Source organism: Camelina sativa, chromosome 3 (assembly GCF_000633955.1).
Source record: "Camelina sativa cultivar DH55 chromosome 3, Cs, whole genome shotgun sequence".
NCBI classification, from domain to species: domain Eukaryota; kingdom Viridiplantae; phylum Streptophyta; class Magnoliopsida; order Brassicales; family Brassicaceae; genus Camelina; species Camelina sativa.
Window position 1 is genome coordinate 4,227,031 of NC_025687.1, and position 24,106 is coordinate 4,251,136.

Consider the following 24,106-nt stretch of genomic DNA (forward strand, 5'->3'; position numbering starts at 1 on the left):
GGGGGGGGGTTGGGGATGGTTCTAGTTCTTCTACATAGAAAATATCAAATATGGCACCATTCCGTGCCATATGTTTACGGGCTAACATTGGCCACTTGTATAACAAACAATAAATAATGTCTTTTTCATCTCGAGCTCAATCTTTTTCGACCCCCAAAATGGACCCGAAAACCGTCTTAACTTTATTAGCTGGTTTCGGTTTGATAAAATTAAGTTACGTGTATTAGTTTTTTTGAAGGTAGAGTTCTCTATACTATTTAAACCTATGTAACATTATTTGGAAGAATGAAAGCTGACAGACTGACATCATATATTCGACTATTCGAGTAACAACCACACGAATATTGCATTAAATACATTAAATTGTAGTGGGGATATCTATATACCATATTTATGCATGCATTATTGTACTTCGTTTATAAATATAAATATAAACAAAATCATTCCTTGTGTAATACACACTTCTCCAAAGCAAACAAATAATTTCTATTGCATAATTACTACATAAGATACTATCATACTTCTTTCTGTTTCCCTTTACTGTGATAAAAAAAACTCTTAAGACAACAAAGGTTGCATATTGATATAGTTTTATCGACGTCTCTTTTTGAAAAAGCTTACGTATGTGAAACTACTTTTCCCCGTGATCCAACAGAAAGTGTCAAAGTGACGACTAATGATTTCATAGTAACATAAAAACCGTATTTTTTTATCCATACAGAAACAAAACCTTCCACTATATATATATATAACCTCTTTTTACGTGCCGACTGTTTTGAAAATTTACAAAAAAGCCCCCAACAATTTAAAACACTTAAAAAATACGCACTCAAGTTTATATTAAAAAAAGGTAAGATTCTCAAAATAGACCACACAGGAGTCCAATGGTAGTCTTACAACATCTTCGTCTTTGCCATCATTGTACTTTCTCTCAAAGCCACACGAATCAGTGTTGTTAGAACGGTGGTCGAAAGCTTCCAAAAATGGCTACTACTTCCGATCAAGATCGCCGCCACAAAGCCACTCGCAACCGTCCACCAGCACCTCGGCCCTCTAACAACCCTTCTTCTCGCCCCGTTGCTGTAGCTCCTCCTCGATCAAAAGTATCGAAGCGTGTGCTTCTCCGTGTGGCTTCAGTCGCGTGCGGGATTCAATTCGGGTGGGCGCTTCAGCTTTCTCTGCTCACGCCTTACGTCCAGGAGCTAGGTATCCCACACGCTTGGGCTAGTGTGATTTGGCTCTGCGGTCCTCTCTCTGGTTTGTTCGTTCAACCCCTTGTTGGGCATAGCAGCGACAGGTGTACTAGCAAGTACGGTCGCCGGAGACCCTTTATTGTCGCCGGAGCTGCCGCGATTGCTGTCTCTGTTTTGGTTATAGGTCACGCGGCGGATATAGGATGGGCATTTGGGGATACAGAAGGGGAGATTAGGCCCAGAGCGATTGTGGCTTTTGTTTTAGGGTTTTGGATCCTTGATGTTGCTAATAACATGACTCAAGGTCCTTGTCGAGCTCTCCTCGCCGATCTTACTGGTAAAGTTTCTTACTTTTATGTTGATTTCTCGTATTTGAATGATTTCAACAACCTCGTGAATTTGGGGGTTCTCGTGTACTCACATGCAAAACATGAAAGTGTACAAATTTGTGATTTTTAGACACAATTGGGTATCTTGGTATTACCGAATTTGTCTCCTCCTTACAATCAAAAGGCCCCTTCTTTGTTTCTTTGTCGGTGGCTTATCGTCTTGAGTCACCTAAACTTTGTTTGTTTTTTTTTCTCACTTCTTGTGAATTGAATCCTAGATTGAGTGTATGGACTCTGATTTCTTTTAAAATTTGGGATTTTTACCTTAGGAAGACCACAGTTTGATGAAGTAAGTGGTCCATAGGTAGGGGTGTTAGGATTTGAACACGTTTGGTGAGTTTGTGTAAATTATAGTGAAGTTAATCTTAGATTAGGTACATATAGTGAATGGATTCAATTCTTGGATCTCTGCATATTTGAGCTTTTGGGGTGGTTGATGAGTTAAGAAACTGTAAGTTGAAAACACTACCTAAAAACTGTAAAAAAGGATATATGCCAGCGTTTGAGATTTTGCATGTACTTAAGACTTGCCATAAAAAAATCCAATCTTGTTTTGGGCAACCTTGCTTGTGGTTGCACGATTATTTTGGTGATTGTTTTGTAATTAAGTCATCATGGTATGAAAATAAACGCTCTGTTGTGATTTAACTCTTGTCCAATCTTTTCTTTTCAGAAAATGATAATCGCAGAACTCGAGTGGCAAATGGCTACTTCTCCCTCTTTATGGCTATTGGAAATATTCTTGGCTATGCTACTGGATCATATAATGGTTGGTACAAGATCTTCACTTTCACAAAGACTGTTGCATGCAATGTGGAATGTGCCAATCTCAAGTCTGCCTTCTACATAGATGTCGTCTTTATTGCAATAACTACGATCCTGAGTATCACAGCGGCTCATGAGGTACCTCTTGCTTCATTGGCTTCTGAAGCACATGGGCAAACTAGTGGAACAGACGAAGCTTTTATTTCTGAAATATTAGGAACTTTCAAATATTTTCCAGGAAATGTTTGGATTATCTTGCTTGTTACAGCATTGACATGGATTGGTTGGTTTCCATTTATTTTGTTTGATACTGATTGGATGGGTCGAGAGATCTATGGCGGTGAACCGAACATAGGTACTTCTTATAGTGCAGGAGTCAGTATGGGTGCACTCGGTTTGATGTTGAATTCTGTTGTTCTTGGAATCACTTCGGTGCTCATGGAGAAACTTTGCAGAAAGTGGGGCGCTGGTTTTGTTTGGGGAATATCAAATATCATTATGGCTGTTTGCTTTCTTGGAATGATTATCACTTCATTTGTTGCATCACACATTGGCTACATTGGCCATGAACAACCACCTGCCAGCATCGTATTTGCTGCTCTCTTAATCTTTACAGTTCTGGGCATTCCATTGGCAGTAAGTACTCTTGAAATTCTGCTTTCATGTTACATACAGTGCCAAACAAAGAATTTATAGTTTGCAGCTAATCTTATATTTTGATGCCTTTTGGCTATTGCCGCCAAGCTGGAGATATCATGATATATTACTTTGATGTATCTCCTGCTCATCTGTAACCACATGGTGGAGTTTATTTGNCATGCAATGTGGAATGTGCCAATCTCAAGTCTGCCTTCTACATAGATGTCGTCTTTATTGCAATAACTACGATCCTGAGTATCACAGCGGCTCATGAGGTACCTCTTGCTTCATTGGCTTCTGAAGCACATGGGCAAACTAGTGGAACAGACGAAGCTTTTATTTCTGAAATATTAGGAACTTTCAAATATTTTCCAGGAAATGTTTGGATTATCTTGCTTGTTACAGCATTGACATGGATTGGTTGGTTTCCATTTATTTTGTTTGATACTGATTGGATGGGTCGAGAGATCTATGGCGGTGAACCGAACATAGGTACTTCTTATAGTGCAGGAGTCAGTATGGGTGCACTCGGTTTGATGTTGAATTCTGTTGTTCTTGGAATCACTTCGGTGCTCATGGAGAAACTTTGCAGAAAGTGGGGCGCTGGTTTTGTTTGGGGAATATCAAATATCATTATGGCTGTTTGCTTTCTTGGAATGATTATCACTTCATTTGTTGCATCACACATTGGCTACATTGGCCATGAACAACCACCTGCCAGCATCGTATTTGCTGCTCTCTTAATCTTTACAGTTCTGGGCATTCCATTGGCAGTAAGTACTCTTGAAATTCTGCTTTCATGTTACATACAGTGCCAAACAAAGAATTTATAGTTTGCAGCTAATCTTATATTTTGATGCCTTTTGGCTATTGCCGCCAAGCTGGAGATATCATGATATATTACTTTGATGTATCTCCTGCTCATCTGTAACCACATGGTGGAGTTTATTTGTGCTTATGTTGTAACTAATGCCATTGTTACTCTTCTGCAGATAACTTATAGTGTCCCATATGCGTTGATTTCCATACGTATTGAATCCTTGGGCCTCGGTCAAGGTATGCATCTATTTAATACTATGCTCACTGCTTTTATTTTACAAATGAGTGGTGTTTCTTATGAGATTTCTATTTGTTGCAGGTTTATCTTTGGGGGTGCTTAATTTGGCTATAGTTATCCCACAGGTAAGCGTTGTTCAACCATCTTTTTTGCATTATAAGATGCTACATGTCAATTTCTGTTCTTGTTTATATGTGTCTGTCTCGATCATCAAGAAATCATACAAAGGTAGTCCACAATCATAAGTGAAAGCAGCTTGGTTTGCTTCGTTAGTAGTCTTTTCATTGTTTTATTTGTGGGCCTTATGGCCGGTGATGAAAGGACACTGTTACTTTCTCTATATTTGTCAATTGGTGCATTTTCCTTCCCTGTGTTTGTAATGGTTTTTGGCATTAAACTCAGTTTCTGTTGTTCAATCATTATGTGTATGCAGGTAATTATATCTGTTGGCAGTGGCCCATGGGATCAACTGTTTGGAGGTGGGAATTCACCTGCGCTTGCAGTAGGAGCAGCTGCAGGTTTCATTGGCGGAATTGTAGCCATCTTGGCTCTTCCGCGAACAAGGATTCAGAAGCCCATCCCTCTCCCATAACAACCTCTCTTTTGTTATAAGGTATAATCATTACTATTCTTATACAGAAGTAAGTAAGCACTTAAAAGTTGTCTTTTAATTATTAATAAAAGCTGTTATTGCAAAATACAGATGAGCTTGAAGCGACGAACGCTTAAGGGGAGTGCTGGAAATTGGCAGGGAGATGGACCACTTACTGTGATCCTTGTCGAATCCATGCAATGTCGTGTGACTAACTTATTTGCAGCGACGAGGACCTAATCACCTCTACTTTGGGATTATAATCCTTGTGGCCACGAAAAAGCCATAGAAGTTACCAACGAAATAAATAACACCATCATTCAGTTTGTGAGATATATATACACCTCTCCTTCTCGTGGAAGTCCCTACGCGGGATCTTCTCTGTTTCTTTGTTGTAAATTAATGTAAAAACTTGTGTGCAACGGAGAGTTTGTAAAGGCCAATGAATTTTCTCGGCCCTGTAACTGTTATAAAGTTCATTTTCTTTACATATACTTTGATAAAGAAACCTGAGATACAAAAACTTTGCATACTCTATGTGTGCAACGGAGAGTTTGTAAAGGCCAATGAATTTTCTCGGCCCTGTAACTGTTATAAAGTTCATTTTCTTTACATATACTTTGATAAAGAAACCTGAGATACAAAAACTTTGCATACTCTATGTGTGCAACGGAGAGTTTGTAAAGGCCAATGAATTTTCTCGGCCCTGTAACTGTTATAAAGTTCATTTTCTTTACATATACTTTGATAAAGAAACCTGAGATACAAAAACTTTGCATACTCTATGTGTGCAACGGAGAGTTTGTAAAGGCCAATGAATTTTCTCGGCCCTGTAACTGTTATAAAGTTCATTTTCTTTACATATACTTTGATAAAGAAACCTGAGATACAAAAACTTTGCATACTCTATGTAGTAAAAGTAGAAAGGAACCATTACTTCGTAGCTGAGTAGTCTCTTTGCTTAATTACGGTCGTAGCTCTCTATAATTAGCTTCAGCTGGTACTGAGAATCACCACATGCATAAGAATAAGCCCAATCGCATATCCCTAATTTCAATCTCAAACATCCCTTTCAAAAAGAAATCTTGGATTTGCTACTATTCCTACCGGGCCTAATATTCTCTAATCTAGCTATCTTCCAAATGTTTCCTTTGGACTATTGGTTACTGCTTAGCAGTTCCTTTCAAAAGCCTCTTTTGATGTGAGCGTTTTTGATCTGTTAAGACATGATTTACAATGAAAACAACAAAGATTTGGTAATTGAAGTGTCAGTTTGAATATTGATAGAGATATTTGAGTCCCAAGTTGTGATTTTTAGGTGGTTTAACATAATATTTAGCGAATACAATATTTAACATATTCGATATAATTTTGTAAGAAATTAAAAATCTTAGCATGATATGTATGTAGTCGATTAAAATAGACTTCCCAAAAAATGTTTAGAAGAGTCTGCTTTCGAGCATATAAATCCGAAGAGTTCAATTTTAAACATATATAACCTTTAAACAGAAAACTGAAAAAACTAGTCATAATTAAAACTTAAACTTTGGTTAGATAAAATATTACAACAGTACTTATGGTGTAATGCCAAAAAAATAAGAAGGAAAAGTATAGTAGAATACACGTGTGGGGGCACAAGGGACCTCAAAATCTGTTGGATTCGGAGAGGACAGAGCCTATCTCATATCAGTGATATAAAACAAGGACAAAAACCGTGGTGTCACTCACCGACTCATATTGAAGAACCTCTTATCCAAAGTCAATTAGGGCGGCTTTCACACCTCCCATGCTTCTAGACGAATGACAAAAATTTATCATTTTTAATCAATAGATTCGAGGTAGAGTCTCTCGTTGCACTACGATCGATCTTTTCTAATTTTTCTTTTTGATAATGATTTTTTGAAGTCTTTATCTATCCTAATCTTGTTTAATCCTTCTCTATTATTTAATCTAGAAACGTTCTCAGCATACTGTTTAAATATTGATCATGTGGTTCGAAGGAGTTTCAGTTAGTACTCTTCACTCTTCACTCTTCACCCTATAGTCTTGAAGCGAAACTATTTTAGTAGCTTCAAGATTGATTCATCGACAGTCACGTGAGAAGCAGAAGTTCATGTGGTTCAATTGCGTAAGCATAACTGTAATTAATTTTGCAAGATTTAATATAAATTAATATGAGAGCCTTAAATTTTATTCTGGCCTGCAGTACATTTTTGGATGCGTAGAAAATTAAAATCCCATTTTAATTTGATACTATTTGCTATTCTAAAATGTGATAAAATCCACCTGACGACGAAAGAAAGATGAATCTCCACTTTATGTTATTTCTAGATTGTTTTGTATATATATTGTCAAAAAATAAAGAATTGGGTTGTTGAAAGCATTCACTGTTGGCCATTTGATTCATCCCTTGTCGCCTTCGTATTTTACATAAGTGGGAGTTTATTTTTTTTCCTTTAACTAACCTTTTTAGCTTTAGCTGAAAGAAATAAAGTAATTACCTTTTTGTATGAAACAAAACATTTAGCTTTTATCTTTCAAGATTTTCATATCACAAAAAGAAGAGTTTTAAGTGAAGTCCACCCTGTATTTTGTTGATAAGTACATTTTATCTTCATGTGCATGCACTTGCCCTATCATTTACAAATATTTATATTGTCTTCTCCTTAGGCTTCAATTATTGGACAACTTATTTCATCTTAACTTCGAATGGTAACTGCGTTTTTTAGAATGCGGATAATGTAAATTAAAAATGCGGTTTTACATATGAAATAAAATAAAATTATTCAATAATATTTGCTAAACAGTTTAATACATAGTTATATAAGAATTTTAATATATTTAAGAGTTTGTAAAAAAGTTAACATATAATGCAAGCAACAAAAAGTTTTAGGAAAAAAAATAACCATACATTAGTATAATATTATTATATGTTATCTTTTGTACGTACAAACTCTTTCTAGACGTACCGATTACCATACACTAGCTTACAAATAGATGACAAACGTATATACAAAGTAAAAACTCTAACACTTATGTATATATACATATATAAATGAGTTTTCTTATTGAAATATTCAGTAGAAGCGGTTTTCTAAAAACCACACCTATTTACGTGTGGGTAGAAAGTGAACACAAATTTTATTTTTGTGAGTTATAGAAATCTGTGCATAGCTTCATCATTATTTTACAAAAAACGCAGAACGTAACATAAAAAAACATGAATGGTAACATGAAAGCGTTTTTTGATAAAATACTGAAAACGGCACCTTTTTATGGTCACCATTCATAGCCTAACTTTATTTTTTCTGCCCTCTTTTTCCATGAAGCTTCGAACGCTTTTTTGACGAGTAAACTGTGAAGACTCGAAAAGATTCGAGTTATGTATAATCTATTTGACCATAAAAAGATTCGTATAGTTACAGACTTACGGTTTCTTTTGACATAGTTACGGTACTGTTAAAACTTAAAACTATTAACAAAGGTCAACCTCTTGTAGACTTAAAAATTGTGGTTATTTTTCTTTCCTCTTAACTAATCTTTGTTTCAAACAACGATCCATGGATACGTTCACATTTACATCAATTATGTGTTTTTGTTTAGATTATTTTGTGATTGCGCTTGTTAATATAGGGAACCCGTAAGCCAGCTATTCTATTCTATTATATAGGCTCTTTTTTTAGTGTCTAGCGGCTCTAGCCTAAGACTATAATTAAGAGCAATCTATTATTGTAACTATAGTTTTACGCTTAATAAAGACCATCTATATTATATCTCTAGTTATACGTCACTGTCACTTGATCATTAGAATTCTACAATTGCAAAGGCAAACACTAGCAAATAAATGTTTTCCTTACTAATTTTCAAAGGTTTGAAAAATATATACATGTTTTTTGCTTTGGACTCACTAGCTAGTGTCTTCTGGCGTGGAATCAATTATTAATGTCTCCACCTAATCCGAATATGACAAATGGGAATACTCGCAACAAATTCACGAAAGTAAAATAAATGAAAACTCTAATTATATTTATTTTTCTATTGTTTTATGTCGGAAAAAGAAGAGTCCACCGAAAAAGAGTCCGCAAACAAATTTGAACATGGCAATTATGGAGCGGCAGAATTTTAATCATTAGTTCTATAGTCGATATATATGTATTACTTACTCCATAACTAATGTAAGATTGGCTACTTCGGTAATCATTTTTTTCTTTCCTTTTAAAATCAAGAAAAGTAATTTGTTTAAAGTTAAGAGTTAAGACATATATATATAGTGATGCCATTGGAAAAAGTATATGGTAGCAAGTTGCAAGTCGTGTGCCATAAAAAAGCAAGAGTGTTCAACATATGTATGTAGTGATGCGTTGATAACATATATATTAACATGCAGCTCAAAGAATTGTAAGCAAAATTTGAAAATTGTAAGGGGAACATTAAAAATGTAATTATCAGTCACTCATTTACACAATCATTCAGTAGCAGTAGTACTTTTTTTATTGTACTCTTACCACGGACGTGCACAAAAAATAGTAGTATATAGCACAAAAAATAGCGCTGCATAATATATAGTCTACAACTACCTAACCTACCGCTACCATATAGTGTAGTCTCATAAAAAGACGATTATCTTAAGTAAATTAAGAAAAATGGATTTTGATTAAACCTCGCTGCTACACACTTATATTTTTTGGATGACACTTAGCTTATTCGAGAGAAACTAGAATTAAAAATTTGTTTGATCCTATAATAATTCTAACACAGTAGAACTATTATTCATCCTTACAAAAGTGATTGAGTACAAAAGACATAGATATATAATATGCGTTAATCATAATACAAGACTAGTCAAAACGATCTTGCAAGCTTTCTAGATTAACGTACGAAATCCGTAGTAAACCGGAGATTCCACAAACCAAAAGACGGGAATCCCATATGTATAGACGAAATAGTCTATACATTGCAAAATAATATGATCTTGACTTATTGGTTCAATTGGTTTAGTTTCTTGGTTTTATAGACTTGACTAATGTTATTTCGTATATGTAATGTTTTTTGTTCAAGGTTCCGTTGCTTCAACATGAAGAAGGTACAATAACATTAATATAAAACTTCCACAGCTCCATAACGTAAGGTATCTTTGTAAGGCAGGCCAATAGTTTAAAATAATCTATAACACAATAACGTTTATATTTTTCTTTTAAGATTAGTCAATACTCTGGACAGGAATATGGTTTCAATTCGTATGTGCATTTTCTAACGAATTCTACATATTTGTTTTCTAAAATTATTATATAGGATGGTCAATGAAAACCAAAAAAAAGTTATAAAAAAATGCTATAAAAAAACAAGTATCAACAACTATCAAGTACCTATCAAAAACTCTCCTAAACTATTCCACACATTTTACTGTATAATTAGAAAACTAAATAGTATTATAGTTTATATCAAGGGTCCCTTCTAAATAAAACAAAATATTATTCACCTAGCTATAGTTTTTCTTTATTCGAATATAATTATTACATCAGCATCGTATTATAAAAATAATGACGCCATAATATAATTAAAAACAAACAAAGTGAGAGTGATTATATACAATTTACAAAGGTAAGCCAAAAATTTTGAATTATTTATTTAATAGCAGCAGATAAGATGAACAACTTTGCCTTTGTTTAAAGCGCCCGCCATTATCAAACATCTCTCTCTCTCTCTCTCTCTTTCTTCTCCTCTTAACCAAAATCACTCCGATGTGAATTAAAAAAAAAAAGCAAGATTCCGTTTAACTCAAACCACCTTCGTCACGCTCTTCCTTCTCTCCGACCACCAACATGTCACCGTCTTCGCGGAACTTCAACTTCTTCTCCTTCCTCGTCATCTCTCTCTTCTCCTACGTTTCTTCAGACGATCTCCAACTCTTACTCAAACTCAAATCATCATTCTCCGATTCGAACCTCGCCGTCTTCGATTCCTGGAAACTCAACTCCGTTACCGCTCCGTGTCGCTTCACCGGAGTAACCTGTAATTCAAACGGCAACGTTTCAGAGATTGATCTCTCTCGTCGAGGCTTATCCGGAAACTTTCCGTTCGATTCCGTCTGCGAGATTCATAGCCTCGAGAAGCTCTCACTCGGATTCAACTCACTATCCGGAGTCATCCCCCCGAGTGATTTCAAAAACTGCCAGAATCTCAAGTACTTGGATCTCGGGAACAATCTGTTCTCCGGTGCTTTCCCTGAGTTCTCGTCTTTAAATCAGTTACAGTTTCTTTATCTAAACAACAGCGCCTTCTCCGGCGAGTTCCCGTGGAGATCGCTACGAAACGCGACGAGTCTCGTCGTTTTGAGCATCGGTGACAATCCCTTCGATACGACGTCGGAGTTTCCCGTGGAGATTGTTTCTCTCACCAAACTCTCGTCGCTCTACTTGCCGAACTGCAGCATCGCCGGGAAAATCCCGCCGGCGATCGGGGATTTGACGGAGCTTCGGAATTTGGAGATTTCCGATAGCGAATTAACCGGCGAGATTCCGCCGGAGATCACGAAGCTTATTAATCTCCGGCAGTTAGAGCTTTACAACAACTCCTTAACCGGAAAACTCCCTACCGGTTTAGGAAACTTGAAGAACCTGACTCGCTTAGATGCTTCCACGAATCTTCTACACGGCGATTTATCGGAGCTCAGGTCTTTGACTAATCTCGTTTCTCTTCAGATGTTCGAAAACGAATTCTCCGGTGAGATTCCTCCCGAGTTCGGCGAGTTCAAGGATCTTGTGAACCTCTCTCTCTATACAAACAAGTTAACCGGTTCTTTACCTCAAGGACTCGGTTCGCTTTCTGATTTTGATTTCATCGACGCGTCTGAGAATTATCTAACCGGACTGATCCCTCCTGATATGTGCAAGAACGGGAAGATGAAAGCTCTGCTTCTTCTGCAGAACAATCTCACTGGCTCTATCCCTGACTCGTACGCTAACTGTTTGACTCTGCAACGGTTCAGAGTTAGCGAAAACTCCCTCAACGGAACTGTTCCTGCGGGGCTTTGGGGTTTACCGAAGCTTGAGATCATCGACATAGCCATGAACAACTTCGAAGGTCCGATCACTGCTGATATAAAGAACGGTAAAATGCTTGGAGCGTTGTATCTAGGGTTCAACAAGTTGTCTGATGAGCTACCTGAAGAGATTGGTGACACGGTATCTCTAACCAAGGTTGAGCTTAACAACAATCTCTTCTCCGGGAAGATTCCAAACTCAATTGGGAAACTCAAGGGACTTAGCAGTCTCAAGATGCAGAGCAATAGCTTCTCCGGTGAGATACCTGACTCTATCGGATCATGTTCGATGCTCAGCGATATGAACATGGCTCAAAACTCGTTATCAGGAGAAATCCCGCACACACTTGGATCTCTTCCAACGCTCAACGCTTTGAATCTTTCGGACAATAAGCTCTCTGGGATGATCCCTGAGAGTTTGTCGTCTCTAAGGCTTAGCCTTCTTGATCTGTCTAACAACAGATTATCAGGTCGTATCCCTCAGAGTTTGTCCTCATATAAGGGAAGCTTCAACCGCAATCCTGGACTATGCAGCATGACGATCGAATCGTTTAACCGGTGCATAAGTCCTTCCACATCGCATGGAGACACTCGCGTATTCGTGCTGTGTATAGTTTTCGGCTCACTGATCTTGCTTGCGTCTCTTGTGTTTTTCTTGTACCTTAAGAAAAGCGAGAAGAAGGAAGGTCGTTCGCTTAAACACGAATCTTGGAGTATAAAGTCTTTCCGAAGGATGAGTTTCACCGAAGATGATATCATTGATTCGATCAAAGAAGAGAATTTGATCGGTAGAGGAGGTTGCGGTGATGTGTACAGAGTAGTACTTGGTGATGGTAAAGAAGTTGCGGTCAAACACATACGGTGTAGTAGTAGTACTCAGAAAAATTTCAGCAGTGCTATGCCGATTCTCACTGAACGGGAAGGAAGATCGAAAGAGTTTGAAACAGAGGTGCAAACGTTAAGCTCTATACGGCACTTAAACGTGGTGAAACTCTATTGTAGCATTACGAGCGATGACTCGAGCTTGCTGGTGTATGAGTACTTACCTAATGGGAGCTTATGGGACATGCTTCACTCTTGCAAGAAGTCGAACCTCGGTTGGGAAACACGGTATGATATTGCTCTTGGTGCAGCGAAAGGGCTTGAGTACTTGCATCATGGGTATGAGAAACCGGTGATTCACCGTGACGTTAAGTCAAGTAACATATTGCTAGATGAGTTCTTGAAACCTAGGATAGCAGATTTCGGTCTTGCCAAGATTCTTCAGGCCAGCAATGGCGGTCCAGATTCCACCCATGTCGTTGCGGGAACCTATGGCTACATAGCTCCAGGTAAATAAAGAGACCTAACTCTTATATCACCAGCTTTGTCAATGGTCTTACATTTTAACATTAAAAAATTCTTGTTGCAGAGTATGGATACGCGTCAAAAGTGACTGAGAAATGCGATGTGTATAGCTTCGGGGTAGTGTTAATGGAGCTGGTCACAGGGAAAAAACCGATAGAGGCAGAGTATGGAGAGAGCAAAGACATAGTGAACTGGGTGAGTAACAATCTAAAGAGCAAAGAGAGTGTGATGGAGATTGTGGACAAGAAGTTAGGAGAAATGTATAAAGAAGACGCGATCAAGTTGCTAAGGATAGCGATCCTCTGTACCGCTAGACTGCCTGGACAAAGACCGACGATGAGGAGCGTGGTTCAGATGATAGAGGATGCTGAACCGTGCAGGTTGATGGGGATTGTTATAAGCAAAGAGAGTGATGTCAAGATCAAAGAAATAAGTTGATGATTGAGGGACCAAAATTCTCTCTTTTTTAGGGTTTGTTTTGGTAACAAAGAAACGTTATTACGACGACGTAAAGAGTTTAGATGGAGAATGTGATTCCAGTACTCCAGGTTAATGAAGAAATCATAGGTAATGTAATGATCTGATGTAAACTATGTCTTGTAATTGTAGAATTTTGGTATTAAGGTTTTCAAATTAGTTAATGAATGTCAGTATGTCAGTCAAAAACTATTATGTGAAATTGATGGTGTTTACAATAGATGCACTATACTTTGCTAAAACAAGTGCACATTTCGACATAGGGGTACTCACTCGTACATACAGAATTGTGATATACTACATAAGTCCTAATCGATTCGGTTTTATTTTATTATAATTTTGTAGGCCATTCTCAAACTCAAAAAGGAAAAGAAAAATTCTGAAACGAAGCCAAATCCAAATTGGATACTTGGTGTGATGAAATGAAAACTTTATTATCGTAAGCGGGGATAGATATAAATAATAAATCAAAGAGTAATATCATACCTTGTGATATAGTATAAAAGTTGGTCAACATGTGGTACGTGTGCTCAATATAAAACTTTTTATAGTTGCCGACTTCGACCAATATAATAAAAGAGATTTGTATATTTTCTTCATTCTTCACAATCACAAGCAGACAATAATGCTTCTGATCTGCATTGTTTCGAACGTTAAAATTTGTATTTTACTTCTAAATCTGGGCACTTCAAAGTTAACTTTTCTAATTTTCTATTAGATGGAATAAGAAACCTCATTCGGAGATACTAGTTAAACTAATCTCATCAACGTCATCTACACGAAGCGTTCACATGTGCATTTTTGCAGAATACCCGTAATAGAGCTAACAACTTATCTGTATAAACATCTTTCATAATTTGCATTATTAGTTACAAAACTAAATTAAAAATTGAACCATTTGTTATACCTAACACCTTGCCAGAAGACTAATCTTACAACTTTTATTAAAGTGGTCTACAACATATTGAAAGCTGTCTTCCCCCATCCTTCTCTTCCCTTGGTTTGCAATACATTCCAAAGCCAATGATTAATAACACACTCTTAACATATGATAAAAGTAAATCAAATTGTTTTTCACATGATTCAGTTGACTCTATAGAAAACACTCTAAAAAATATGCATTAGTTAGATAATGCGTGGTGGACCAAAACCCCACCAAATGGCCCAGTCCTGTTAGTGTTTGAACTTGATTTTGTAAGACTTAACACCTTCATTGGGCTAAAAGCCAGATCCCACCGGTTAAGCCATCATAACTCTTTATGTGTTTTTTGGACAATTATTATTCGTGCTTAGCCATAGAACCAAACCAATTCACTATCTATTACGAACCGCCGGTCCGGACTAAACCAATCTAATGCGTCTCATAGCTTAACGATACAAGCTCAAAAAAGTCAAAACCGTACATAGACCAGAGTTGAGGTTACATACAATTAATAACTTCTTCCGATTTCTCCTACTAATATACAACAGTTTCTTTTGTATCTTTTTCTACCTGAAAAAATTTTCTGCATAATTAAGATTTGTCAGCGGAACAGATCTTGGAATGACCACATTATGAATCTTGCAAAGATATCAGACTCCAAGAATTCGATGTGAGCAGCACGGCCGATGAATGAGTTCAGGTTACGACCATACAAGGTTGTGTCGAAGTTGACATCGCAGCCCATGAACACTCTCTGGTGGTGCGGAGTTTCTGGGGACGGCCCACGTATTTGATCCATGCAGTTATTGAGCATCTCCAAGAAAGCAACACCTTTCTTTGAGTTGTCGAAAGAAGCTGGTTGGCAAGATTCGATCCTGGCTGAGTGATATGGAACATACCCATCCTGTCATAGCAAAAACATGACTCTAAGTACAAAATCAAAATATCCTTGTCTCTACAATTTTATTTTGGTAAAGTTTACAGAACCAGAGATCATTCAGATTAATAACTATCCTATTCCAAAAGTAAAATGGAATGTACCTGAGGGGAAGACAGCAGAATAATATTTTTGAAACTTCCCAAAGTCTTTTGCTGAAACAAATTTCAAAACCGACATTAGAACCACAGAACTAGCAAAGGTCTGTTTGTGACTATGGTACAAATCTTGATGAAATGTTAAGACTTATCGCTACCTTGCAGAGCTTGTAAATGAAAGTATTCTGGAGATCAGGATCATCTGTGAGTGTAAGCTGATGAATAACCTGAGTACTCTTCAACTTCTTCAGGAGCCAAAGTCCAGAATTAAACAAGGAATTTGAACTGTATAGATATCCCAAATGTGGACCCGAAAGCGATAGATATGTATGAAAATACTTCCTGTATGGATCCATCAAACTATCTGCAACAAAATACAAAAGTCGCTGAGAATGATAAACACAAGTACCGAGCTAAGAATTCAATTTAGTTATTGTCTGAGAGAGATTCTAGGAACATACCAGCTATTGCAGCTCTGATGATGACGTTACCGATTGAATGTCCAACAAAACTCAGCTTAATGTTTTTCAAGCGCCCGTATCTCGCATGTTTATCCTTTTTCTTCTTGTAGAAAGAAACAATTTCCTGTGCAAGCCTCTGACCCATTTCCCTGAAGTCGCCATGTGTTTTCTCCTCATTTGCCTCAGACATTAGAAATTCTATCTTTGGATCAATTAGGAGCCACTGATTCCGGATAAGCCTTAGGTCTAAGTGATGCCCCTATAGTAGTAAGCAAAAAAACTATCATGTAAATGAGTAAATAATTGAAAACACTGTGCCAAATAAGCACAATGATTTAAGGAAGAAAGGTATACTAGTATTACTGCATAAGCTTAAGAGAGAGCAAAAAAATAAGCATTAGCTGAACTTCTAGAATGTACTTGCCTGGAAACCATGAACAAACACAACGATCTTCAGCTCACGCCCACTATGCTGAGGGTTATTATGTTTTTTCGTCCCACTCTCATCATCGTGCCCATTAAGTAAGCTAGAATCGATTTTATCAACATGTCTCATGTACGAATTATCACTGAAAGTACGCCTTGGTGCATTCCAAACACGTTCAATTATAACAATAGGAACCCGCATAGGATCACCAAATATATGCATGTCTTGTATCGCCCGGTTGTTAATCTGCATATTTAGTTATGGTTTAATCAAATTTTACAACTTACGAAACCAATAGGTAAATGAATCACTGACACACAAAAAAATAACAAACCCGCATTTGTGCAATACTACGACGGTGAAGTTCAGCGCGGGTGGATGCAACTTGTGCAGGCTGCGTCAGAGCAAAAAAATTGAATGAGTAGAGCCAAGCTCGCAATCTAATGAATTTTTTTGAAAAATGGACTGCTAACTATATAACTCACATCATTCAGCTTCAACACACTTGAGACTCTTTTGTGTGAACTATGGTTTGAAATATCGTCCATTCCACTTATAAAATGATGTGGCATTTCAACCTTGGAGTACACCATCCATATCGACCATTCAGCTCTTCGATCTTTTGTCCAGATATCGTGAAGATGTTCCAAGATTTTTGTATAATTGTCCCTGAGAAAAGGACAAATACGATCAACAATCAGAAGCTAACTTAGTAAACAATCTAAGCTTGTTGGACTATGGTTGTCTAAGGGAAATTACCGATGAAATGTCAAAAAGGTATTCCAAAGATAATGAAGCTGGGTGCCCAGTAAGTGAAAGGTTCGAGATAGATGGTCCTTTGAGAGGTTGTGAAGCAAGTCATCACTTGCTAAATCAAATGGGCTATTCAACTTCTGTATCAAAAATGGAGAGACAAGCTCATATTCCAGAAGATAGTGAAACAAGGTAATAGATAACGAATACTCTGCAGTATAATAAAGCAAGGACCTCAAGACTGTCTTGTTGCTTGCCTTGTATTGAACCTTCAACTTCAACAGATTTACCAGTTGAAGCTGAGTCAGACAAAAGAGCACTGTCCATACTGGATATAAACTCAGACAAGTCCACTGTTTGACCAACTGCCTTGCTAAGTATTTGCAGTTCTTCAAGCAAAGTGTCACGGGCTCCAAGTAAGGCTTTAACAAATGATACAAGCTTATTGTCGGCAGAAGCAATCTGTGCGAAGGCCTATTGAATTACAAAAGAATCAATCAATAAAAATACTGAAATTTCCAAGAAAGAGGAGCGTTACTACAAAGCAGGGTAGCTTAATAAAGTTCTTGTCAGATCATGCAACTTTGTAACATAAAGTTCTGTAAAACCATGCTATTTTCATACAAGCACTGTCAACAAGACTGAAGATATGACTCCGCTCAGCTCTAGCATCCTAAAAGTAGAGATTCTAGAAAAGAAAAAGAATTCTAGCATAAAAGTTCAGCTTTCTAAGAAAAGAGCATTATTTAAAAAAGAAAAAGATAAACTTTTATGCGGAGCATCAGAACAGTATATAATAAAAACCAAATATGCCGATTCTGAGAACAGTGTGCCATGCTGAGGATAGTGTAAGAACATATACTTTTTTGGAGGACTGAACATTGCCGCTGGCCAAATTTTTACCATTACTTGCATCACTGCACCAAACGTGTTGATATATTAATTGAAAGATATATAAAACTCAGTAAAAATTTGGAATTTTACAACGGCCAATTATGAAGAATCCAAATATTAGAGGCATACCTTGATAATATTGCAGGCCGTTTGTAAGCTGCGGATTTCATGATACTGATGTGGACACTAACATCAATAAGAACTGCGTGAAAGGTATCAAAGTGCACCGGACAGTAAGAATGCACCCCTGAGAGCGCTTTAGGAGGAATACGAAATTCATGCAATGCTGCAGAAGAAGCATCTGAATGTGTCACTGATACATCCTCCATAACTGGGGAATACAAGAGCTCAAACTTCAAAATAACAGCAGATGTAGCTGACCCCTGCATAAATTACAGCTAGTCATTTATTGTACACCACTAATCTTAAATTGCATAATTATTGTCGCTGACTATACATCTCTAGCTAAGATAATCTCAAAAACTCAATGGCATTTCAACAAGAGTAGAAAAGAAGTTCAATTTATGTTGTTTGGATATTGTGCAGCTCATTTAGTCATATTCCACAATTGTAGGAATACATTATGAGATTGATACCTACGCAAAAAGAAAAGGGAGAATGGTATACCTCATATCTTTCAAGGGGCATAGTAAACGAGACCATCATGCATAGACGAACATCCTGCCTTGCATATTTAATGCGGAAGGGCTGTGATAAGAAACTATTGTCTTTATCATCTATCTTCCACACTCCATTTGTGCCGTTTGAAGTTGAATCAAGAGCTGTGACACATAGGTATGTTGATCCTTTAATCCTATTGATTTATTATACTAAAAAACTAAACTCTCCCAAGTACACAGAGACAGGACAAATAGACATATAACTCCGGAAACACTCTGGCAGCATGGAATTGTGCACTCAATCACACGAACGTAGTAAGCTGATAGATTAAAGTACCTTCATACTGAACAACTCGTGAAGGAATACCACAGGAGTTGTTATCACCGTCCTCCCATCTCATGCTGATTTTTATTTGATACCATCTAAAAGAATGAAAGACACAACTCTTAGAATAAGAAAAAGAAGAGAGAGAAAAAGGTTTCAACTTAGGCAAAGCATTAAAGTATATAGCGACTGTCATCATACCCTTGCTGGAAAAGATCAAGGTTATGAAACCTATGGATATAGATAGCAATCTCCTGAACTGTGTCGACCATTAGCACTGGTTTAACCCTGGCTACGTAAGGCTCAACATCAAGCGTCTTTGTTTGCCTACTTCTTTGGCTCAGTCCAACTAACCATCCAAGACGGCGTAACATATGGAGAACTCACATCACCTTGCTAAAACTTGGGATGAGTGTTTTCAGGATAATTATATCCTGAACCAGTAGAACTACTACTTGTTCGAAAAATCTCATGTCTCCGTGAATAATAATAGATTACTTCTCAACATAACTAATCTGCAAAGACCTTATACTATGGTCATTAGTCACCCAAAGCAACACACGACAAGCCAAAGCAGCAGCTGCAGATGAAAAGATGCAAACTTTGTAAAAATTCAATAACACACCAAAGAGTTGACTTAACAATCATCTCATATAGAATAGCATCAAACAAAGAGAATTTAAAAAGTAGATATCTCTGTTCGGACATTAAAGCATAGAGAATCTTTGATAAATGAATATCAGCTACTTAGGTAAAAAAAAAAAAAAGCTAAAATCCCAATTTTAGCTAGTGGGTTACAAAGAATACGAATTCATATTGAAATGTCAAGATAACGTAGCAACTATGTTTCCCTTTAAAATACGCAAAAAGAACAAAAAAAGGAGAAAAATTTACGAATATGACAAAACTTTAAGAGAACTACATTACCTTGAAATGGAAAAAAACGATATCAATGGCAGAGCAAAAGCAGAGAGAGAGTAAGAAGGAGAAGATGGTGGTGGTGGGCCTTTGAAAAAACTTAGATCTGACGATATTTTTCAGACAGAAGAAACCCAGAGAGACCAGACCAGACCAGATTCGCTTTAGGGTTTTTTTTNTTTTTTTTTTTTTTTTTTTTTTTTGCAGGACGACAAAGAACAAAACCTGACCTAATGAAAAGAAAGGATCTGAGAAAGTTACAGATGATGATATATTGGTATGGTGTAGGGGACAATCAAAATGTTTTTTCTTTTTTTTTTTTCGAGGGATTCAAGGATTTTTTTTGCTTCAAACTTCTTTTTTTTAGTAATTAGTTTTGTCGGGTAAAGCATAAAAGTTCATACGACGACACCAATTACTATGTGTTTTTTTTGTTTTTTGTTTTTTGGTTCTTTTGTTTTGCGCCAGATCGGCGTTGTACTGTCGTAAACATGGTGGATCCAAACCCTATTTACTTGGTGTCTATTAGGCCCAATCCATGTAAACACCATTATCATATCAATTCATATTCTTCGGCCCAAAACGGCTCTTGGACAATAAAAAACAGGTTTGGTTTATTCTTCTTTTCCTTTTTTATTTTTATTTTTGTCAAACAGAATCTTGTAAAATATAGATAGATTCTAAAAACGGATATTAATTTTTAATTATGGAGGAAATCCATATCTAATCTTTGACCAGCCAATACGAGAGTAATAAGTGGACTATGGAATATATAGATGATATAGGTAAGGAAATCTATAGATAAATGGAGTATTAATAAATGAGTTATACTCATTTGATTTCACTAGATTTACTTTTGAGACGTTGAAAACAAGAAAAGAGTTGACAAGGAAAAAAAATAAAATCTAAAAAAAAGTAGAAGAAGAACAAAATTAGACCAAAGCATTGACTAGGTGTGTGTAGGTAGGTGCTGAGTTAGTATTATAAATAAATGTCATTTATTCTTCTCTCTGCTTCCTTTCTCACAAAATCGACACAGAGCATAATACCTCGATGGTTGAGTCTGGTGACGTCTCCGGTGATAGATTCGATGACGATGGTAGAGAGAAGAGAACGGGTACGTTACTGACTGCGAGTGCGCACATAATCACGGCGGTTGTAGGTTCCGGTGTGTTGTCTTTGTCTTGGGCAATAGCACAGCTTGGTTGGCTGGCAGGAACCGTTATTTTGGTCACTTTTGCGATCATCAACTACTACACATCCACCATGCTTGCCGACTGTTATCGATCTCCCGACGCCGACGACGTCCCGGGGACACGGAATTATACTTACATGGGCGTTGTCCGAGCTTACCTTGGTATGTCTTAAAAGACCCTTCTTAACCTCAAAAATATAGTTTTAAAAAGTTTTATTTATTTTGTGAAATTTATGTTTTTCGTTTAAGATTTCAGATTTTATTACATGATCCTTCATATTTATTTTTGATTTTTCTTCTTTTTGTCATAAAAGTATCAAGGATCGGAACTAAATCCATTACATGCATGCATCCCGTACCGAGACTAATAGATTGTACTTGTATATGTATTTGCTAGAGATGTTTGAGAAATAGAGGAATAATTTGAAAAGTATTTTTAAAATGACAGGTGGCAGGAAAGTGCAGCTATGTGGACTGGCACAGTACGCAAGTCTCGTAGGGATCACCGTTGGTTACACCATCACTGCCTCCATAAGCTTAGTGTAAGTCGCAGTCGCAGCTTCTTATTCTATTTCGATTATTTTGTGATGGTTAAGTTGGTTACTACTTAATTACTAAAGGTGTTTTTGTGTTGGCTAGAGCGATCGGAAAAGCAAATTGTTATCATAATAAGGGACATGGTGCGAAATGTTCCTCGTCAAATTATCCATCCATGGCAGCTTTTGGGGTCGTCCAGATTCTGCTCAGCCAGATCCCTAATTTTCACCAACTCTCTTTCCTCTCCATAATCGCCACGGTTATGTCCTTCTGTTATGCTTCTATCGGAATCGGCCTATCCATTGCCAAAGTAACAAGTACATTTTCTCTCCCAATCTTATTATTTCTTTCAAATTATATGTAAAGGTGTCTCAAACTATATTTAGGAGTCTGATTTGTATATATATATATATATATATACTAATTTTAAAGGAAAACAATAATTTTCAAACTTGAGATCTTGTTCGGATACACAAGTTGTGCATCCTCATAGACGTCTATGTATGTAAAAATATCAACGAAAACTTGTTTAATCGTTTGACAATTTTTTTGTTTGTTTGAAATTAATCATATTCATTTGTGAAATTGGAATATATTTGTAGATTTCATTAGGAAAAACAAATTCACTCAATTCATCAAATCTACTCAATATATACGTATGCCTAATTCATTGATTAGTATTCTCAATTTTTTTTGCAAACGTAACATATTGAATCTTCAAACTAATGGCGAAAGCGGTATGATATATGTATATATATATATATATTGAAGGTGGGAAGGTTGGTAAGACGGCACTGACGGGCACGCTAGTTGGGGTGGACGTAACTGCGTCTGACAAACTGTGGAGATCGTTTCAAGCCGTTGGAGACATTGCATTCTCATATTCTTATTCCATTGTTCTCGTTGAGATTCAGGCATGTATCTATTTTTCATATGGACCGTTGGTTGTCACCATGGGCAGATACAAAAGCCTATTATTACGTACTTTCTTTCGCACAAGAAGAAATATTTGTTTCTTTTCAACAAGTTTATCTTTATTGAACCATATCACTTTTTTGAATGATAACTTTAGAGTGTGTGTTTTATGTGGTATATAGGATACATTGAAATCAAGCCCACCAGAGAACAAAGTCATGAAAAAAGCAAGCCTTGCCGGAGTCTCAACCACAACTGCTTTCTACATCTTATGTGGTTGCATGGGATATGCTGCGTTCGGAAACAAAGCCCCTGGTGACCTCCTTACTGAATTTGGTTTTTACGAACCTTACTGGCTCGTCGATTTTGCCAATGCATGCATTGTTCTCCACCTAGTCGCCGCATATCAGGTATAGCCAGCAATCACTATTCTCAAGATTGTAGATTTCAAGAAGAAAAAGCAATCCATTGATGCCTAATCTTTATATTATGGACAGGTGTTTGCGCAACCAATATTCCAGTTTGTTGAAAAGAAATGCAACAAAAAGTGGCCAGAGAGCAAATTCATCATCAGTGAACATTCGATGAGTATACCATTGATTGGAAAATGTCGCATCAACCTTTTCAGACTATTGTGGAGGACAGCCTATGTGGTTTTGACAACAGTTGTAGCTATGATATTCCCCTTCTTCAATGCAATCTTGGGTTTGATCGGGTCATGCGCGTTCTGGCCACTCACTGTTTATTTTCCGGTGGCAATGCACATTGCACAGACAAAGGTTACGAAGTATTCTCTTAGATGGATAGGGCTGGAACTTCTTGTATTGCTTTGTTTGATTGTTTCGCTCCTAGCCGCACTGGGATCCATCGTGGGCTTGATAAGTAGTGTCAAGGCCTACAAGCCTTTTAGCAATTGAAATTAGTGACCTATATGATCTTGTATGTGTTTGTAAGAACTCAGAACTGATAGTTACTTATTTCAAGAAAAAATAGTTAATATAGTGTTCCAAAATTTGTAACCTTACAGTTTTACGACAATACTATCAAAATTGGGAAAGCTTAGCCTTTAATCTTGAACATAAATCGTATACTATCAGATAAGCATTAGGAGAGGTAGATTGACACTGTTAAGTCAACATTTACAGACCTCATTTATTGTCGAATCCGAAACGCCAGAGAGAATAACACAAGAAAGAAAGATGGTGCGACGAAGAGTGAGGAACAAGGTTCCGATTGAGTATTTTCAAGGCAAATACTTGTGATGACGTTGATTTATTTGGGCCGGCCCATTTACTTGTACACGAATTCTCTCTATCACTCTCCTCACACATTCATTATTTGGTGCCTGATGACATACAAGTTTTTTATCAACGGCTTGTCAACTACCGTACTTTAATGGTGTAATAAGTGACGTTTTAGTCATAGATATATGTTGTCTGTCTCGAGAATTGGAAACAAATATATTTGCAGGTTTTGAAAATAGATGGGAAACTTGTTTGTGGATATAGTTAGTTAGCATATGAAATAGGTTGTTGTGGATATATTTATAGATAAGAAACTAAAATTTCAGGATAATGCTGGTCAAAACCCATATTTAATAGGA

At 36.9% G+C, this 24,106-nt stretch overlaps 4 protein-coding genes across 9 annotated transcripts; 3 read left to right on the forward strand and 1 right to left on the reverse strand.

The window, feature by feature from the left end:
* Window positions 850-5,127, forward strand: LOC104768265 (sucrose transport protein SUC4). 3 transcript variants are annotated; one of them, XM_019243371.1, is made up of 7 exons: window positions 852-1,530; window positions 2,256-2,432; window positions 3,209-3,759; window positions 3,979-4,042; window positions 4,125-4,168; window positions 4,477-4,656; window positions 4,747-5,127. In XM_019243371.1, the coding sequence occupies exons 1-6, from the start codon at window positions 984-986 to the stop codon at window positions 4,633-4,635; spliced, it is 1,542 nt and encodes a 513-aa protein (XP_019098916.1). In that variant the 5' UTR covers window positions 852-983; the 3' UTR covers window positions 4,636-4,656; window positions 4,747-5,127. The 3 variants fall into 3 exon arrangements, with proteins under 3 accessions (XP_010490497.1, XP_019098916.1, XP_019098917.1); XM_019243372.1 differs by having other exon boundaries at window positions 2,256-2,395; window positions 3,172-3,759; XM_010492195.2 differs by lacking the exon at window positions 3,209-3,759 and having other exon boundaries at window positions 850-1,530; window positions 2,256-2,983.
* Window positions 10,298-13,743, forward strand: LOC104768275 (receptor-like protein kinase HAIKU2). The gene is made up of 2 exons (XM_010492206.1): window positions 10,298-13,008; window positions 13,089-13,743. The coding sequence occupies exons 1-2, from the start codon at window positions 10,458-10,460 to the stop codon at window positions 13,460-13,462; spliced, it is 2,925 nt and encodes a 974-aa protein (XP_010490508.1). The 5' UTR covers window positions 10,298-10,457; the 3' UTR covers window positions 13,463-13,743.
* On the reverse strand, window positions 14,844-20,052 carry LOC104768325 (protein FAM135B-like). 3 transcript variants are annotated; one of them, XM_010492280.2, is made up of 15 exons: window positions 19,866-20,052; window positions 19,140-19,518; window positions 18,951-19,036; window positions 18,621-18,775; window positions 18,123-18,376; window positions 17,962-18,016; window positions 17,334-17,573; window positions 17,106-17,236; window positions 16,832-17,015; window positions 16,681-16,740; window positions 16,344-16,592; window positions 15,920-16,178; window positions 15,617-15,822; window positions 15,465-15,515; window positions 15,025-15,327 (listed from the first exon to the last, which is right to left on the reverse strand). In XM_010492280.2, exons 2-15 carry the CDS (start codon window positions 19,310-19,312, stop codon window positions 15,025-15,027), a joined length of 2,406 nt encoding a protein of 801 aa, XP_010490582.1. In that variant the 5' UTR covers window positions 19,313-19,518; window positions 19,866-20,052. The 3 variants fall into 3 exon arrangements, with proteins under 3 accessions (XP_019098918.1, XP_010490582.1, XP_010490575.1); XM_010492273.2 differs by having other exon boundaries at window positions 17,106-17,239; XM_019243373.1 differs by lacking the exon at window positions 19,866-20,052 and having other exon boundaries at window positions 14,844-15,327; window positions 17,106-17,239; window positions 19,140-19,312.
* LOC104768307 (amino acid permease 8-like) lies at window positions 20,359-23,802 on the forward strand. 2 transcript variants are annotated; one of them, XM_010492254.2, is made up of 7 exons: window positions 20,359-20,463; window positions 20,896-21,213; window positions 21,500-21,593; window positions 21,691-21,905; window positions 22,360-22,502; window positions 22,686-22,913; window positions 23,001-23,522. In XM_010492254.2, the coding sequence occupies exons 2-7, from the start codon at window positions 20,910-20,912 to the stop codon at window positions 23,418-23,420; spliced, it is 1,404 nt and encodes a 467-aa protein (XP_010490556.1). In that variant the 5' UTR covers window positions 20,359-20,463; window positions 20,896-20,909; the 3' UTR covers window positions 23,421-23,522. The 2 variants fall into 2 exon arrangements, with proteins under 2 accessions (XP_010490556.1, XP_010490563.1); XM_010492261.2 differs by lacking the exon at window positions 20,359-20,463 and adding an exon at window positions 23,649-23,802 and having other exon boundaries at window positions 20,720-21,213; window positions 23,001-23,282.

Bases quoted from the DNA above. Each gene is read 5' to 3' on its own strand.
- LOC104768265 (XM_010492195.2), top strand. From the start codon at position 984: ATGGCTACTACTTCCGATCAAGATCGCCGCCACAAAGCCACTCGCAAC. The intron at 1,531-2,255 runs GTAAAGTTTCTT...TTTTCTTTTCAG, and splicing joins TCTCCTCGCCGATCTTACTG to AAAATGATAATCGCAGAACT. The intron at 4,043-4,124 runs GTATGCATCTAT...TATTTGTTGCAG, and splicing joins ATCCTTGGGCCTCGGTCAAG to GTTTATCTTTGGGGGTGCTT.
- LOC104768275 (XM_010492206.1), top strand. From the start codon at position 10,458: ATGTCACCGTCTTCGCGGAACTTCAACTTCTTCTCCTTCCTCGTCATC. The intron at 13,009-13,088 runs GTAAATAAAGAG...TTCTTGTTGCAG, and splicing joins CTATGGCTACATAGCTCCAG to AGTATGGATACGCGTCAAAA.
- LOC104768325 (XM_019243373.1), bottom strand. From the start codon at position 19,312: ATGTTACGCCGTCTTGGATGGTTAGTTGGACTGAGCCAAAGAAGTAGG. The intron at 18,776-18,950 runs GTACTTTAATCT...TATGTGTCACAG, and splicing joins ACGAGTTGTTCAGTATGAAG to CTCTTGATTCAACTTCAAAC. The intron at 15,823-15,919 runs GTATGTTCCTAG...ATTTTGTTGCAG, and splicing joins CATCAGAGCTGCAATAGCTG to ATAGTTTGATGGATCCATAC.
- LOC104768307 (XM_010492254.2), top strand. From the start codon at position 20,910: ATGGTTGAGTCTGGTGACGTCTCCGGTGATAGATTCGATGACGATGGT. The intron at 21,214-21,499 runs GTATGTCTTAAA...TTAAAATGACAG, and splicing joins CGTTGTCCGAGCTTACCTTG to GTGGCAGGAAAGTGCAGCTA. The intron at 22,914-23,000 runs GTATAGCCAGCA...TATTATGGACAG, and splicing joins ACCTAGTCGCCGCATATCAG to GTGTTTGCGCAACCAATATT.